The sequence below is a fragment of the Podarcis tiliguerta genome (assembly GCF_965153285.1).
Source record: "Podarcis tiliguerta genome assembly, chromosome: 8".
NCBI classification, from domain to species: domain Eukaryota; kingdom Metazoa; phylum Chordata; class Lepidosauria; order Squamata; family Lacertidae; genus Podarcis; species Podarcis tiliguerta.
This window is the reverse complement of record NC_139541.1, coordinates 32,284,681-32,303,744: the sequence shown is the minus strand read 5'-3', so window position 1 is coordinate 32,303,744 and position 19,064 is coordinate 32,284,681. Positions and strand designations below refer to the sequence as shown.

At 42.2% G+C, this 19,064-nt stretch overlaps 1 protein-coding gene across 11 annotated transcripts in view; it reads right to left on the bottom strand.

Annotated features, from left to right (window-relative positions):
* The window catches only part of ADCY7 (adenylate cyclase 7), an 89,425-nt gene that overhangs the window by 33,941 nt on the left and 36,420 nt on the right, over positions 1 to 19,064 (bottom strand). For 8 of the 11 annotated variants that reach the window (XR_014514120.1, XR_014514121.1, XR_014514122.1 and 5 more), the window contains exons 2-8: positions 16,682 to 17,253; positions 15,356 to 15,562; positions 13,712 to 13,873; positions 5,573 to 5,722; positions 4,481 to 4,626; positions 3,482 to 3,593; positions 531 to 658 (exon numbers count right to left, since the gene is read on the bottom strand). Coding sequence is in view for 8 of the 11 variants with exons in the window: in XM_083451827.1 (XP_083307953.1) it covers positions 531 to 658; positions 3,482 to 3,593; positions 4,481 to 4,626; positions 5,573 to 5,722; positions 13,712 to 13,873; positions 15,356 to 15,562; positions 16,682 to 16,852 (1,076 nt within the window). In the remaining 3 variants the exon portion in view is untranslated. The remainder of the gene's footprint in view (positions 1 to 530; positions 659 to 3,481; positions 3,594 to 4,480; positions 4,627 to 5,572; positions 5,723 to 13,711; positions 13,874 to 15,355; positions 15,563 to 16,681; positions 17,254 to 19,064) is intronic. The other 3 variants (XM_083451831.1, XM_083451832.1, XM_083451833.1) reach the window with 2 other exon arrangements.

Genomic DNA, 19,064 nt, shown 5'->3' with positions numbered 1-19,064 from the left:
TCATCTATACAAGCAATGGAGGACAGTGGAACATAAGAAAATGACTTATACTGACCCAGACCATCAGCCAATTTAGTCTATGCTCATGAGTAGAGGAGCATTGAATACAGAGAGAAACGAACCATCATCTCTGATGCTTTCACATGTTTCTTTAAATACTTGCCTCATTCTCTGCAGACTAGCTATGAGCTGTAACCTAGGTTTGTCCTGTGGTTTACAGCTTGTGCTTTGTCAGCACAGGTAAACCATGAGCCCAGTTTGGATGCTTAACAAAACTATGATGGAGCAGCAAAACTACTGGAGAGGAATGAAGAGGCCACAATCTCCTCTCCCAGAGTCCACACTTGTCCATTAATGCTAAGCCATGGTTTGGCTTAGTGCGATGTACAAAACAGGTGGTTGACAGCAACACTTTTTTCTGTTGGGGACATATACTTTCCACACTACTATGTAACCTATTCTCATGTCTTTAGTTCTACCTTCTTAATGTTTCCACATATTATTTAAACTCCTTTTTTAAAAGTACATACTTTATAGCTTCGCACATGTCGAGGCCCATTTTCACACAGTTCTTGGCATGTACTGGCAAGGAAACAGGTAATCCCGAGACACAGTAATAACAGTCTCCCAGAATTTTTATCCTCATGCATTCATTTTCCTGCAAAACAATAACAACATGTGAGTCATCAGAAACGCTGCAAATATGAATTAGCAAGTATCTATCTTAAGGAACACAAATTATAGGCTTTACTTTGCAGAACAAACAAATCTGACCTTATCTGGAGCTGCTGTTTTACTATCTCTGTTCTGAGGAACTCTGGGGCTCCTCAGGAGTTTTTTTTCAGGGACTATGAGAAATCATAAAATTACAGAGTTGGAAGGGTCCCAAATGGCCATGTAGTCTAACCCTCAGCAATGCAGGAATCACAGCTAATCAGTAATGGTGGACAAGCTCCTTTGAAATGTAAGTTGTCAACCATCACCAGCTTTCCCCTACGAAGCTCAGCCAAAAGGAAGTCGTGTTGTGCATACGGAAATGGGTCTTGAAAATCAACACATAATTAGGGATGTTGGAGAATTCCAGCAAAAACAGAAATGACAGTAGAAATTGCCAATGTGTGCTTAATAGGCCCATGTCTGGAAGGGAAGCAAATCTGAATATTCTGCTGCAGTTCGTCATCTGCCAAAAATAACATTATCCGTCTCGCTAGCTGCTGCAACGAACAAATTATATAAATTATGTTGTCACCTTGTTATTTAACTCTACCCATTTCACTGCAAAATAAACACAGATCAGGTGGGAACACACAATCACTTAAATACAGGCATCTCCCCACTTACATGGGGGTTATGTTCCTGGGTAGCACGTACACGTGAAATCACATATAGAGGAAAACACCACCTAAAAAGCTTATAAATACCCTCTAAACCCCTGGAAACCCTTGAAAAACTCACAAGATTGCAGTTGCAAAGCGTCCTGGGGTTGCACTAGCTGTTTTCTCGCTTTTTAAAAAGCTATTTTTGCAGTTTTTGCGTCTTTTGCGGTTTTAAAATCAATTTATTTAATTATTTCCAGGGGCCACGCATATAAACAGTCGTGCACAAGTTGAACACGTGTGTACATGGGAAGACACCTGTACTGTTCGCAGACTGAGAACAGCAGCAACCACAAATACTGATAACGTAAGCAACACTGCGTGTGATGAACACAGGGCAGAATGGAAAATGAGGACTCCTTACATCCCTCCCCATAATGGTCTGGATAGTTGGTTATCCTCAATATAAATCTTTTCAGAAGTTTAGTAAGGCCACCTCCTCATCCTTCTCCAGTCTCCGCAAACGTTTAACAACCAACATGCAAGGAATTGTATGAGAAACAAGAAAAAATTGGAAAAGGAAGACAGAACTTTAAACATCTTAATTATGCATTTATGCCATTTTAGCACACAAGTTGTTTCAGTACGTTTAGTGATTCAATTCTACCACATCCATTAAGGCTTAATTAAGTTAACATCCCAATTGCTTCTTTGCCTTTAATGAGAGATAGTTCAGCGACAGAACACTTTTAGACCATAGCTCCCTAATCATGAGCATTTATAATATTAATAGATTGGAAATGGTTGGAAATAGAACCTTCCATAAATAGAGACAGATGCTCATACCCATAAATCCCACATGCTCAGTACAGTGAACATTACTAGTACTTTGAAAGAATATAATATAATATAGGTTGAGGCCAAAGATTCTGCAGACACAGAAAACTCCTTTGTCCTAAAATGGCATGTTCAACCTATCAACTGCTATTAACTCTTATAAATGTAAGAGTTTGGGAGATTTAAAACTTGTTAAATATAACTTCTCTTCATTTGCAAAATACAGAAAAGAGTAAGTAGTAATTTACACAAGGTTCAGATGAAACAGCCAAACCAAGGTTGCATCATTGCCACGGCATCAAAACTGTCAAGCTTATGTTCTGCATTTGTCCTCCGAACCAGAACTGGAACCAATGCATGAAATCAGTTTACCAGTCAGATTTGGAGAAAACCATAGTTTGCGAATCTGGGTGCAAATAGTAAATAATGACTGTGCTTACACATTCTGTTAAACCATGATTCAGGACACGCAGGAATGTGCTTGTATGCCCCCTTCCTCTGCCTGTGCAGCAAGGAAAGTTGGGTTTGGGAACTTTCGCTTTCACTTTTAACTGCAGCTTGTACTTTATCCAGACTAACAAACTGGGGTTAATGCATTACCTTAACAGAGGTTATTTTCATACATGTCAACTTCAACTTATGAAGCTGGCTAGTTGAAAATAACATTAGCAATGGTTCGCTAAAGTTCCTGGTTTGGATAATGCAGGAAGCTGCTGTTAACATGAAGGAGAATCTTCTGAAGTCCTCTTGGCCATACAGGAGAAGGAGAGGAAGGAGGAGGAGGAGCATGCAAGCTCAAGGCTCACTGTAGCTTGTTCCCATGGTGCTAAACCATAGTTCAGTCTGACATCCATATACAGCCAATGGTTTGCCCCAACCCAACCACAATTTAACTTACATGTGAACCAGACCATCGCAGTGTTACCAGTGGTGGAGCTTCACGCTCTGGCACCGGGGGGGCGGAGAGCAGGCGCGCCACCCGCAGGGGGCTGCCTGCGGGGGTGGGGCACCCAGTGCAGGAGGGGCAGCCATGATGGCACCCTGGGGATCACGCTGCCGGGGGCAGTGCGCTCCCCCTGCACTCCTCTTTCTTGGCCAGTGACCGTTACTACACCTTATTAGTCTCAGTGTAATAATAGTTGGAAGGATTTATCTATAATTACTGTATTTACTCGAATCTAATGCTCACCTTTTTTGGCCAAATTATGTTGCAAAAATTAAAGTGCACATTAGATAAGATGACACATTAAGATTCAAGTAAATATAGTATTCAAAACATAATATTTAAAATGACAAGAGGCTTCTCTATCTATCAAGAAGTTGCTTACCTTTGCTATTTGATCAAATTTGCCAAAGAGTTCATTCAACATCACCACGAGCTCTTTGGGAGAGCAGTCACTTGCCAGACGAGTGAATCCTACAATGTCTGCATACAAGATGCTATGCAAGGAAGCCAAAATCAATTAAATTGTTTTTCATTTTCTACATCAGAGGTGTAGATATTTAAACTTCGTGGACATTAGCTAAGAACTGCACACATATGCACCAAACTAACATCCAATGTTAGTTCCACTCAAGAATAAGCCCATTGTAATTAATGGATGACCAACTTAGGCAAAACTTACATTGACTACAACCCTTGAATCATCTACTCTACTCCTCACTGAAATGGCTCCCCTGGTTTCTGACAGGAATTGATTCACATGCAAAACTCACTTGCTCTCCCCCCCCCCCCGCAAGATCAACCGTCCATCATTTTGATCGTTGGAATATACAGCCTTTAAGAGTGATATATGCTCCGAAGTTTCACATATTCCACTAAGACTAGGGCTTTTAGTGTGGCAGCATCTGCCCACTGGAATGTTCCTCTAATAGACATCAGGCAGGCACCTATGGTACTGAAGCTCACCCAGGCTTTCCCTTGAGGGGTGATCCAAATGTGTTGATCCAATATAGGGCTGCCATATGTCTGGAATATCCTGGACACAGCCAGGATTCGTCTTTCAAAAATAGCATCCGGACGGATTTTTTGGAAAGCGTCAAAAATGTCTGGGAAAACCTGGGTATATGGCAGCCAATATCGGAAATGGTGGTTGGTTGGCCCAAATATAACTTTGGCCCAAATATAACTTTGGCATTATATTTTCCATTTGTTTTATGCATGAAATTTTATTGATTTTATCCTGTTCTCTGCCATGTTTTGCTTAATGCCGGTGGCACAGAATTTGTTGCAAAACAAATAAATGGCAAGAACTGGATTGCATCTCTAGCATACTGGGGCAACAGAAAGAACTATTAACAGAACCAGAACGAGTTACACAGCTCACCTAACATTCTGGTGCCGTTTCACATACAGGCTGTGGAAGTTGTTGTCGTGCTTCTTCCTGTCATTGGTTTCCTTCAGTCGTTCTATGATGGCTAGTTTCATTCCCATAGAGATATGAGCCGGCAGTATCGATAAAAGCAAGCTTTCCTAAGAGGGAAGAGCAGGTCTTATTCATTTTGCTTTATTAGCACTTATGCCACACCCTTTAAGAGTAAATACCTGCAAGAGCGCCTTGTCTCATATACATCCTCTAAAGCACTTCAATCTGTGCAGCTAGCAGTGTTACAAGTACTTGTAAGAAAATGACATCTTAGTGTGGCTGCACCCACACTTTGGAACTCCTTGCCTATTGACATCAGGCACCGTACTCTTTTCAGCGCCTGCTAAAAACACTTTTTCTTAAAGTCACGTGCAGAATGGTGACATGAGTTTTAATCTGGTTTTAGCTTATTTTTTATTTAATTTTTTAAAAAATGTCTTAAATAGTTGCTTTTACTGATAATTTCATTGTTTTATTATTATCATTTTCGTAAACTGCTTACAGGATTGTTGCTTTTTAAGAATCAAGTGGTTTATAAATGTTATGCCCACTTAAGGGGCTCCTTACAATACGTCCACCTTACAATTCCATTAAAAAAAAGTAGGAATCAGAATGACAAAGAGGCAAGGTCTGCAGTCAAAAGCCACAAAAACATTGCCTACCTCATAAAGTTCTGAGAAATGCAAAGTAACACTAATATTTTTTTAAAAAAACTAAAAACGTCAGCGTTAGTGGTGGTGAGGGTCATAGAAATGGAAATAATAAATTGCTGTGCCGGAAAGGTGCTCATTAATTCACCCCAAAACATGGTCCAATGTTCTCTTACAATGGAAGTTTTGGAATGAGTTCAATTACGGTGGTTTTACTCCAACCGTTTTGCCGACTCCTTTTGCACATGTATGGGTGTCCTTTGTTGAGCGTGAACAACCGAATACTTCTAAGTACGACCCATTACAGAACTTGCTGACAAAGCGATGATCTCCTGGTATGGCTGAATGATGACGTTAAAAGAGCTAGAAAGTGTGTACATATTTAAAGCATTGATTCACTCACCTGCTGCCTCTTTTCAATCTTCAGCTTCATTTGGACTTGGATGCACTTTAAAGTATACCTGTACAGATCCCACGAGGCATCCTGCATCTGATGCTTGTGGAATGCACCCATCAGGTTACCACAGAGAAAAATGAAAGCATTGGCAAGCACCTGAGGAAATAAATAAATGCTGCAACATCACAAACTCAACATTTTATAAGCGAAATAATCTGCGAACTTTATTAAGGCTAAATCAGCTCGTTTTCTGTTCTCTTGCCCAGCACTTGACAAGAGACTCCTGGCCCAAGTTTCATTACCCAGTCAATACAACTGCACATTATATGTAAGTTTCCATATCCCTGCACCAGCTGCTGTTTTCCCCAAAGTTACCTAGATATCATGGGGTTATTTTGTTTTATTGGATGTATCTATGTGGTGCTAATAGTGAACTGTGAATATCCTTAAGGGCTCTAACTTCACTCCTTCCCTAGCACAAGGGGGAGCAACAAACCATGGTTCCTGGCTTAGTGGTATGTCCTAACCAGGAATCATGATTTGTTTTGCTCCAAACAAACTATGATGGAAAGTCAAGGTTTGATCTTGGTTTACCAGTCATGGTTTGCTTCAGTGGACCAGAGAACATAACCTCAAATGCTGATCTCAATGTTCGAGCAGGCTAATACTGGTCAGGCCGTTATTCAGATAATCTGGTACCATATGAAAAGCTAGTTCATAAAGGAAGTGGGAGTGATCCTTCAAAATCAGGGGTGGGGACCCTTCTCTTGCTGGGCCAAATCTAACAGGTGGGTGGAACCGTCCCTCATCTGATATCACTGTGGAATCAGGCGATGCTGCACTTTGAAGTCCCATTGCCGGGACTTCAAAGTGTAGCATGAACTGTTTGAAAACCTTTTTGCAAACATTCCTGCACTGTTCTTTGAAGCCTCTGGTTTTCACAGGTTCAAGGAGCAGTGCTGAGAGGAAGAATAAGTAGCATGTGATGGAGAAAAAAGACCCTTTGCCTAAGACCCTGAAGAGCTGCTGCCAAGCAGAGTAGACAATACTGGCTAGGTAGACAAACAGTCTGATCTGATATAAAGAAACTTCATGAGTTGCTTCCTAGATAAGCCTCCCCCGCTACAAACACACACAAACACACAGGAGAGGCGTTGCTCTTGGAATATGAAGGAATCAGGGAAGATCAATGGACTCAACAGTGCCGCTACCCATCAAACAAAGATCCTGAAAAGTTTTGAGTGTGGATAGTGACATATAATATTTTCAACAAGTAGGCTTGTAAAAAAATATCAGGACTGTCTCTCCACAATTTTGCATTTTAGGGTTTTTCTGTCTTACTTCTGTGATATATTGCAATCAGAACTATCTGCTCCATGTGCCAAACCTTAATCTTTCAATATCTGTAGGGTGATGTAATTTTTTCACCCCATTTGAACCTGAAACAAAAAAAAAACTTCTACTCTCTTCCTTGACTGACTATAATAGGCAAAGTTTATTTCCTTTTAACAAGCCCTTTGTAGAAAAGGTGCGCTTCCTCTCGAACTCAGGTACAAACGCAACACTCATTTAGAAATTGTGAAAGAGATTGTGCTTGTTCAGCTGAAAGGTAATTGGGGAGAAAATTAATGAGTGTATACAGGCAAGCACTTGTGATGGTGAACAGTCAGGCAGCAAGAACACTGCTTTGAGAAGGACCATGATTTAATAGCCAATATTAGCAAACTGAAGCAACATCCAAGCCTAAGGAAATTAAATCATCTACTACAGTATTCTGATGAAGCTCCAATATATACACTGTAACTGAGACAAAAAGGAAATTACATATTTTTATAACTTGGGCAGGTTCTCTCTCTCCCCCCCCCTTTTATGCTGTTAGCATGGGGGGGGGGGGGAAGAAACAAAAGACATAGCAAATGTTACAAAGGAAGGTTTAAAAACCTAAGAAGAGCCTGCTGGATCTGGCCAATGGCCCATCTAGTCCAGCATCTTGTTCTTGCAGTGGCCAACCAGATGCCTGTAGGAAATCCACAAGCAGAAGCAGAACACAGCAGCCCTCTCCCCTCCTGCAGTTTCCAGCAGCTGGTAGCATTGCTGCCTCCAACTCTGTGAGCAGAGCAGAGCAGAGCCATTGTGGCCAGTAGCCATCAATAGCCTTATCCTCCAATTTGTCTAATCCTCTTTCAAAGTCATCCAAGCTGGTGGCCACCATTGCCTCTTTGTTCCATCTTTTGAACAACTTTTTCTCTTTTTGCAACCCAGAAGAAACCATAAACTGTAAAAGCGTCCTTGGCATAAAGGAGGAGGGCAGGCTACTAATAGCTGGGCCCATTCTGCATATCCAGACAGCAGGTTGTGCAGCAATGGTAGCTACAGAATTTTGAATGTGAAGGCTTCAGAATATCTCCTAGAATAGCTAGGGGGGAGGATGATGGAGTTACACATAGGATTTCTCATTTATGGGTTTTGCTAGCACCCAGTAACTAATTATGAGACCAGGAATGAATTTTCCTCCAGGCAAGTTTAACTGGCTAGCAACTCAAGTGGAGGGTTGGTTTTGCTGTTGTTTTAATAGTTTGTGTGTGTGTGTCTGTGTGTGTGTGTGCATGCGCGGGAGTCTTGGCTCTCTTTCACAAGTCATCCTAAGCTTTCTGGTTTGAACCTGCCTTCTTTGCTGGTGGTACACGTTGCCTAATTCACGTAGGTTGACTGGAGGGGCTGTGAAACGGAAAGGTCCTGCCTTCAGTCAAAGAGTTGGCAACAGGGAGTTGACTTGTAGCACTCAAGCAGGCAGGAATTAGCAACATGTGCCAATTGTTATTAATCTAGATAATAGATTAAGTTGTCAAATAACATTCATCATTTGTGATTTACAGTTTCGTAGGGACAACATGCTACAGGTTTTAATTCTCCTCTTCCTCTCCAGTTTACAGAACTACGATGGGGCTAATTTTAAATCCCCTAAAAGCATTTTTAAAAACCCAAGCATTTCCATCACTGTCACTTTGGCTCAGTTCAAACACCATGTCCAACCATGGTTTGCACGAATAGTGCAGCGAAGTTCAAAACATGGTTTAAAAATAACCCTTCTGGATCAAGCCAAAGGCTAATTTAGTCCAGCATCCTGCTTTTGACAGCAACAAGTCAGGTGCCTTTGAAAAGCCAAGTACCAGACAAAGAGGGGAAGAACTCTCTCCCACTGATGTTCCCCAGCAAATGAGGTTCAGATACACGCTGCCTCTGATGCTGAAGGAGGCATATAGCCATCATGATGAGTAGCAATGTACAGTGGTACCTCAGGTTACATACGCTTCAGGTTACATACTCTTCAGGTTACAGACTCTGCTAATCCAGAAATAGTGCTTCAGGTTAAGAACTTTGCTTCAGGATGAGAACAGAAATCGTGCCGGCGGTGTGGCAGCAGCGGGAGGCCCCATTAGCTAAAGTGGTGCTTCAGGTTAAGAACAGTTTCAGGTTAAGAACGGACCTCCAGAACGAATTAAGTACTTAACCTGAGGCATCACTGTATAGCTTCCCCTGTGGATTTTTTCCCCCTTAAACCTTTGGAAATTAAACTTTTGGAAGCTCATCTGCGGTGTGGCCCCTGCCCCCAATTTATGTAGTTACAGCTGGTGCCATCTCTTTTTGCTTTTCAATAGGAGCTGAAAACATGGTTGTTTACATAGGCATTTACAGGATATTAGCATCTAGCCTGAGTGCTAAGTTGTAGTTTGGCAGTGTTGATCAATTGGCTTGCTTTACCTGCCCTTTGTTTTACTGTGATTATATTGATTGTACCCTGTTGTCGCTGGGATCACTTGTGATGAAGGTCCAGTGAGAAATCTTCAGTGGATAAATACATTTAAAACTGCTTGCTTGGTTTCCTCTCTCTCTCTCAGCACTCTACTTCACTTGTTTACTCTTCACAAGTTTACTGTGCCTTCGGTAGCCTCTGAAGGCAGAGTGGTGGTCACAACCATGGTTTGTCAATCCACACATCATGACAAAACTTAGTTGGTTAGTCAGCCATGGATTCCAGTTCTTGTTAGCCAACTGAACAGCATGGTTTGGTAATTTTGACATCACTGCAATCCATAGTTTAATGTACTTAACTATGGCTTGTCATGATTTCTGAACCAATCCTGAGCAAAAGACTATGCAAGATCTGGCCATTGGTGTGGGGTGGAATTCCTGCCCACCCCCAGTGCTTTCTTTTTACCATGGAAAGTGTTCCATTGCTTAAGATCAACAGTAACAATGAATGGATGTCAATGGCAAATACAAAATTTGGTAAGCTTGTCAGTTTCAAAGTTGTGTTACTTTGCTTACTAAAATAAACATGTTGAATTAGATCACCTGTGGGTTAAACCACAGAACCTAGGACTTGCCGATCAGAAGGTCAGCGGTTCGAATCCCTGCGACGGCCCCTGATCCTGCCCACCTAGCAGTTCGAAAGCACGTCAAAGTGCAAGTAGATAAATAGGTACCGCTCCGGCGGGAAGGTAAACGGCATTTCTGTGCGCTGCTCTGGTTCGCCAGAAGCAGCTTAGTCATGCTGGCCACATGACCCGGAAGCTGTACACCAGCTCCCTTGGCCAATAAAGCGAGATGAGCGCCGCAACCCCAGAGTTGGTCACGACTGGACCTAACGGTCAGGGGTACCTTTACCTTTACCTTTATGCTGTGAATTGCTCTGTGCAAATTACCCAAATTTTCAAAGGAATATTTTCCTTTTTTCCCCTGGAAAACCAGCACGACTGGTTCTGGCCTGTTGTTAGCAAATCAAAGAGGCAACTCTGAGAGCAAAACAAGAAGGATCAACATATTAGTGTAGTCAAGCAAAAATCCCACTCCACTTTGTAACCACAACATTTTAACAGTTAAACAATTCTTACAGCCATTCAGATGTCAGCTTATTCTAAGTGCTTTCTGCCCCTTTAACTCTGCAGGGGTGATGTTGGTAGACTTAAGACTGAGTCAATTTGTGGTTACTAACAACTATAAAGGAAAATGTTTTATTTTATTTGATGTTATGTTTCCTCTAAATCCCGGAATGACTATACAATGAATGGGCTGGAGAAAACTTTTAAACAAATGAGTACATGCATTTAGTGGTTCGGTGATGTATTTGGTTTTAGAAGAAAAATCACATCATTCTCCAGGTTTGAAATCCAGCCAAAACCAGGGAACTTAAAGAAAGCTTATAGAAAGCATTCAAAGCTGAACTAGTCCACAGTTGCCGATCCAGGCCACATTAAGCAATATGTGAATTTCTCACATATGAACTCTGTATGAATACATGTAACAGTAACCAGTTCTTCCTAACACATTCCACTCTCTAGTGGATTTTATGCAGGCATTCAACACAATAAACCAACCCCAGGCTTATATATAACCATGCACTGGCCCAATTAAGACAAGCAAAGAAGAGGTATGAATGAGCTTTTTGGTCACTCATGCAAGCACTTTCTCCCTACGTTAGGAGTGGGGAACCTTTGGCCCTCCAGACTATGCTGAACTAAAATGCTCCATCAGTGCTAGTAGACATGGCTGATGTAGTAGACATGGTGGTGGAAGTTATAGTTCAGCAACACCTCAAGGGCCAAATGTTCCCCATACCTGCCCTACATGATGTGCCTGAATACAATGCAGAAGAATTCAATGTACCATAGCTTCTCATGGCATCTTAATCAACAACTTTTGGTCCACATTATACATTTAAAGCACACAGCTTCCCTCCAATAATCATGGGAACCGTAGTTTACCTCCCCCCAGAGCTACAATTTCCAGCAACCTTAGCAAACTCCAGTTTCCACAATTCTCTGGAGGAAGCCATCTGCTTTAAATGTATGGTTTGGATCTGCTACAAGTTTCAGAACAAGACAGGATGCTTAAATGAATTATACACACCCTCAGCCTCCTCCTCACACGCCTGGCCAAATTTGGAGGTCAAACACTGTACACATGCACTGAAGCGAAAATTAAATAAGGAAAGGAAAACAGAATATGGCAGGAGATCCCATCTTAGAACTCTTACATAATGTGCAACTTAGCCCCAACATTCTCCAAATATCAGCCCCCAATGTATCTTCCTGGAATTCTGACACACACATACACACACATACACCCACACCCACACACCCCTGCTGATTGGATCCCTGAGAACCAAATATCTTGAAATGAGGAGGAAATTGTTGTTAGAACCCATTTCTTGGAAAGACTGAAGTCAATCAAGTGTGATTCAGGGTGTCAAATGAGCATTTAATATAAAGGAGACGCCTCAAAATGTGCAAGTAATCAAAATTCAAAGGGAAATTGTTCCCGAAAAAAAATTGTTAAGAGATTCGTTAAAGAGAAGAAAGGAGAGCAAAGTGTTAAAAAGAAGGGCTTGCATCATTCCACCAAGTAGCAATCATTTGGGGAAGGAAATGGGTTACCTCACCCTTCGAGACATGACGCACACACCTCAACTATGTGAATCCTGAATCAGAGAGGCTTTGCCCCTTCACACCAAGCTGTTTATCAGATTTCAAAAGCTTCATGACTAGACCCCTGGTGCTTGCCAAGCAATTGTGAAAATTCACTGGCAGGGTGCAACTGGCGCATAGACCAGTGTTACAAAGCCATGAGAATTTCTCTTTCCCTTTTCCAAGTAATTTAGGAACACACCCAACCCTCTTCATGAAAAGCCAAACATTCCCTCTTGGTATTTATCATGAATTATAACATTGTGAAGAGGATTCTGGATTGCCCAGCAGGAAACATTTTGCTTTAACTGAAAAATAATAATTAAAAAAAATGAGATACAAATGCAGGACTTGTGCACTCTTTCTACACTTCACAATCTGCTTCCCAAAACAATTTTTCTGTCACTTCAGGTAAAAACAATTCCGTGGGTGCGATTCAATTCAGCAGGTGCATGATTAAGCTTTCTGTACTCTGTGTCCAAATTCTGTAACTCTGACAGAAACACACACAACCAGAAGACGAAAAAAAGAGTTTTACAGCCTGACTTCCTAGACTGATATTGGTTTTACTGCTTGATAAATTTGTCCAAGATTCTTTCTGGCTCCTGGAAAGAATGCCACCAGCTTTATGAAGCCAACAAATGGGAAACAGCCAATATCCACATGGAAGAACAACAAAAAATAAATACACACCCAGAAAACAACACACTATATCCCAAGACAGCAGAAAAGCACAACACAGCTATTTCTACCACTTATTCTTCTAACATACAAGACCAAATGTGAATATAAAGTTGTATTTTAACTGCTTTGCTAAACCGAGTAAAAATCTTTTGATCAACTTAAAAGGCAGCCCAGTTAAACTGGGGGAGTCCTTATGAAACCTCTTCTAAGATTATATGGGCTATGTCAGTTTCTGAAATTTTGTTTTTTGTCCATATGTTTAGCTAAATCCAAGTTTTAACCCCTACGGCCCACCTGAAAATTGCTGAGAGCCTCAGCAACTGTATTTATCCTATTTATTTACATCATTCAAGGAGCTCAATGGTTCTCTCTCCCTTCTCATTTAATCCTCAAAGAAACACTTTGAGGTAGGTTAGGTTGAGAGGGAGCGACTGGCCCAAGGTCACCGAATGAGCTTCAAGGCTGAGTGGGAATTTGAACGCTGGTCTCCCAGGTCCTAGTCCAGCATTCTAATCATTCCACCACACAGGTAATGGACCACAATGACTTTTCAGCCAGTTGTAGCATTTGTTAACATCTAACCCAGCATCCTGTTCTCAAGGTGCACCACTAGATGCCAGTGGGAAACGCGCAAGCAGGAAAACAGCAACACAGCACTCTCCCCTCCTGTGGCTTCCAGCAATTGACATTCAGTATTGCTGCCTCCCAACTGTGGAGGGCAAAGCATAGCCATCATGGCTAGTAGCCATTAAGGGAATCAAGAACCCTCTCCATGAATTTGTCTAATCCTCTTTTAAAGCCATCAAGGTTGGTGGCCATCTCTGCCGCCTGCAGGAGTGAGTTCCATATTTTAACTACGGTATGTGCTGCATGGATAAGTATACTTTAGTTTCCCTGTATTGAATCTTCCAGTGTTGAGCTCCACTGGATGTCCACGGCATCTGCCTGATCAAAATGCACGTGTTGCAATCACATATACAAACCTTTGCCTTACCTGCCGTGGAAGAGTCGGGTGGTCCTGCTTGTTCTGTGCTACAGCGATGCTCAGGACTACAATATGGGAGAGCGCTGAAACGCTGCTGACAATCACAGCATCTCTCATTCCCAAGGGAAACATGGTATAAGCCGTGAAGATGATGAACAGAAAGAATGGCACCTGTTAAAAAGAAACGAGATCCTTGATGTTTTCCAAGCACCTGTCAAAAATTACTGAACAAATTATAGGTTTCGAGAGAACAACGGAAACTGTGAAGGAACCAGTACTCAAAAACGCTTTCAGGGAACTGGGTAAGAACAGCACAACTTCCACTTCTATAAATGGGTTAGGGGAACCACTGTGTTAATCAGAAACATAGATAAAGGGCAGGTAAAAAAAGGTAAAGGCACCCCTGACCATTAGGGTCCAGTCATGACCGACTCTGGGGTTGCGGCGCTCATCTCGCTTTATTGACCGAGGGAGCCGGCGTACAGCATCCGGGTCATGTGGCCAGCATGACTAAGTCGCTTCTGGCGAACCAGAGCAGCGCATGGAAATACCATTTACCTTCCTGCCTATTTATCTACTTGCACTTTGACGTGCTTTCGAACTGCTAGGTTGGCAGGAGCAGGGGCCGAGCAATGGGAGCTCACCCCATCGAACTGCCGACCTTCTGATCAGCAAGCCCTAGGCTCAGTGGTTTAGACCACAGCGCCACCTGCGTACAGGACAACAATCAATAAACTGGGACATAGCCCCAGCAAGACAGAGGTACAGATGAAGGGTACTTCATCTATCTGAGGAGTTAGCATTCTGGATAGGGTTGCATTCCATCTGGTTATTCTTCTGATCTAATGGGCAATGTATTATAGGCCAAAGTATCTCACTGCACGGGGGGGCTTGCCTCCCCTCTAACCCCACCCTCCCATCAGTTCTCCAAAGATCCAGAGAGATGTCTCCTTTTACCACACCCAGGCATATACAGGAATGTTTTGTATATGCCCATTGCAGTCAACCAATCAAATCTTCCTGCCTGCTCTTTTCCCTCCCTTTCTATCTCCAGTTTGATGAAACATTTCTCCAAGGCACACCCACATCTGTAACTCTCAATGGTGCCCCTAATTGCTCATAATCAAAGCAGCATTAATTTTGCAAATTGATGTCATAATTAAATGATCCCCCCCCCCCACTGCAGGTGATTAGCCATGTCCATTTGCATAATGAGCAGTGTCTGGGGATATTCAGACAGCTCCAGATTTGAAGGCAGTTGTGTTTTGTTTTAAAACAGGCGTTTTTAAATGAGTGTATATAAACACAGCAGAAACACATCCCTTCCCAGAGCCAGTGGGCAGAATATTTGGACTTGGGCTAGAGAAACCTAGGTTGCAATCCCTGCTCACCCATGAGACTCACTGGGTGACCTTTCATCAATGGCTAATCCCCAAGCACAATCCTGGGAACTGTAATGTACCCCCTTCACAGAGTTACATTTCTCAGCACCCTTAACGAACTACAGTTTCCAGGACTCTTTGGGGGGAATGTGCTTTAAAGATATGGGGTGCATGCAGCCCAAGATTTTGGAGGAAGCCTGACCCTATTCAATGCCGTGAGCAGCTTGGAGGAAGGAGCAGATGACAGATCAATAGATAAAAATTAAAATACCTGTTCCCATGCAGCAAGTTGAGGAGTCTTCCCTGCGGCAAAAATGGAGACATATCCTATGGCCAGCAAGCAGATCCAAATCACAACAGCAAACAATTTCAACCGACACCAAAAGAAGTATTCCAAGTAAACCAGAACATACATGACTATGAAAATTATGAGTGCTGTGCCGACTGTAATAAGGTAGGCAAGGTGATCTCCCGGTGGCTGCTAAAAAATAAAACAAAAGTCACCAAAACACACACCACAGACTGTATGCATGTTCTCATTCTTCCATAGCACAATCTCCCAACAATCTAAACTTTTAAAGGCATCAGAACTTCATAAACTAAAGCACACTAGCAACACAAGAAGCTCCCTTTGTCTGACCTGGCATATTTGATCATCTACCCTAGAAGCAGAGAACCCTCTCTGTATGTTGTTGGGACTACAATTCCCATCATTCTTGTTCAGAAGGGAAGGAATTCGTTTCACTTCGAGACTACGAATTTTGAACTTTCCAAAACAATATGTGAACCAAAACATAGTTATCCTCCGAAATCCATACTTATCCAAATTCTGTGATGCAGTTATCCAGCCAACAAGTGTTTACAAATATATGCATATATAATGGGAAAGCATGAAAAAATGAAGATATCAGTGGAAATAACATACAAAACTGCACTATTTTATAGAAAATTGCTTTCAAAAATGTGCACTTTAGTCAAAATTGCATATAAAAACGTGTCTATTAGGGAATAGCACACATTTAAATGCTGTTGAATTTTCATATGGATTTTTTTTTTAATTGAAAAATTGCAAATTGCTTCAAAATGTGGAGAACTGAATTGAATATTGAAAAAATGAGAAACTGGGAGATCCTTTCATTTCTGCTTTGCAACTTTTAAACTGGAAATCCCACTGGCTCTGTTAGTGCAGCTCAGAACCTATCCCCCGCTGTCAGGATAAAAGTATAACTCCTACTACAGCAACAAAACCTCACATTGTATAAATACTTCAAGTATTCACAACTTGGTATTCACAAGCAATCTCCACTGATAGTATTGTATTCTGGTAACAATTAGATTTAAGCCCGGTATTGGACTCTAAAGCTCCTTAGAAATGTGCAGCACCTTAGCAAATCCTCCCTCTCCCCCTGTGTACTGATCTCAGTTTTTCTAGGTGTTTTTGGCTGCTACGAATGAATGCACACTGACCTGAACTAGCACAATGGAAAATGAAGCCTCTGGTGCCCCCCTTGCTACAGATCCCTTTTATAACCTAGAGCAAATTACTTTGGGACTTCATTCCAGAGCCTGAAGAGCAAGAACAGAGGCATCTACTCACATGCTGGGTGAGGAGAACGACAATGAGGGTCGCACAATAGGCGATGACGATGAAGAGCAGGAAGAAGAGGAGGGGATGCTGTTGGCTTGAGTAGCGGTACTTCTCGTACAAAGGGTCTGTTATCTTGCAGCCTTCATTCTCGTTGAAGAAGTATTTGCCTTTCGCTGGCATCTTAATTCTGGCTGGGCCACGGTGGTGCCTCTCCCCCTCGCAATAGGCAGGGCAGCTCTGCGCTGCTCCAAGTAGCCACCTCTGGTCAAGTAGCTGCTGGGTCTGCCTTGTTTGGCCACATCAGCAGACTCGCGCTCTGCGCTCGCATCTCTTCTTATAAGCATTAAGTCCTCCAGATCTCAGCATAAATTGGAAGAGAAGCACCCTCCTCCTCCTCCGCTCCCAAGCCATGTGCTACTCATCAACAGTTCCACACATGGTGTCCACCCCCCCCCTTCTTCTTCCAGACTTGATTGCTATTTGTGTTGCGGATGGGAGGCTGCTTCTATTTCGCCGTGTTCATTCAAACATCTTGCACAAGCTGTCAGTTATTCCCTCAGATTGCTGCTTTGTGGGGCAAACTGCAGAGGAAAGACAGAGAGAGATAGGGTTTTGTGCATTTTAAAAAATGTTTCAAGTATAGCAGGTGTGTCTTTGTCTAAGAAGACTGCGTGTTCCTCAGCCCCAATAAAGTAAATATTATTTAACAACAAGGGCAAAATACACACACCTTTTCTCCTCTCAGGATGAGTGAGTCACAACAATGATCCCTTTAAACATGATGCTCATCTTATGGTAACAAAATACTGTAACATTGTTGTCAGCGAATGATTATTACTCAACAGTTTTTCTCCTGCAATATTCAGTATTGTAGTTCTTTTTCATTCATCCTGCCATTATCCACCCCCACCCGCTCCAAGTACATTGTTAAAAGGTTTGTGGGAAATATTAGAGCAGCCTTGTATTTAGCAAGTCACCCAGTAGTCACAGGCAACCAGCAATTCCATGCAGGCAAGGTCTTAAGGACACAAGAAGAGCCCAACTGGATCAGGCCAGTGGCCCATCTAGTCCAGCATCCTGTTCTCACAATGGCCAACCAGGTGCCCACGGGAAACCCGTAAGCAGGACCCGAGCACAAGAGTCCTCTCCCCTCCTGTGGTTTCCAGTTGAAAGTTGGACCAAGGCAAGTAGGTAAGTAGGTAAGTAAGTAGGTAAGTGGAGGAAGAAACTGATCATTCCATCCCTCCTCCACTTGGTGACCATGCTGGCTAAAGAGGAAGGATCAACCATGACAAGCAAATTGGTGGAAGAGGAATGTCCTCCACCAATTTGCTTGACTGAAGGCAAATATTTTCACTAGCCGACTTAAGAAGCTTGCAGCCTGCATGCCCATGCTAGATGCGGAAGATGCTTCTTTTCTTCCTCTGAAGCCAAAATGAAGAAGGGGGAAAACTTTGTGGTGAGTTCCAAGGCTGTATTAGAGATGTCACCTGGTTAAAGAAATTCTGGCTGATGAATCATGTGGTTTTAAGTCTATCCATTAATGTCTCTTTGTGTGTTGAAATGATAGTTTCGAATCAATGAAATAATTATTTTGGATGGTGTGTCATAGCAGACATAATCAACGAAAGGCATTTATCCCGTGTTCAAGAGCGGGGAGGATGCCTCTTCTGAGAAGGGGCTTTCCATCTGCAGTTTTTCTAGTGTGCTGTTTTTAAGTATTAGTATTTGGTAGAGAAAACTAATATGCATGGATTAAACTAAACTTATATAACCAATGAAACCCTAGAAAGTACATTTATTTTGTTCTGACATTTCTATACTGTCCAGCCAACTGTGTTCTCACAACAGTTCACAATTTCATACTTTAACTATCTAGTTCTGTACTAGAAATTTAGGGGATGGACAGACCCTCTTCTATGGGATTAGCATTTAGTTCTAGGGCCCAATTCAAAGCACCCATGTTAGTATTTATAGCCCTAAATGAATCCGGCCATGAATACCTGAAAAACTACCTCCCTCCCTACAGACGTCCTCAGGTGCTTAGTTCCTCTACCCTCAGATGTCAGATGATGGCAGCCTGGGAGGGGGCATTCTCTGGTGGCCCCAAAGTTGTAGAATTCTCTCCTCACAGAGGCTGGTCTGGTACTTCATTATACAAATTTCAGCAAATGCTGAAAACACACTTCTTGACCCTGGCTTTTGAAATAATAATAATAATAATATTTATACCCCGCCCATCTGGCTGAGCTGCCCCAGCCACTCTGTGTGGCTTCCAACACATATAAAAACATAATAAAACGTTAAACACTTCCCAATACAGGGATACATCCGAGATATTTAGGACCCACCTCATTTATGTGCTTGCAGGTTGATTTAAACTGTTTCTAAC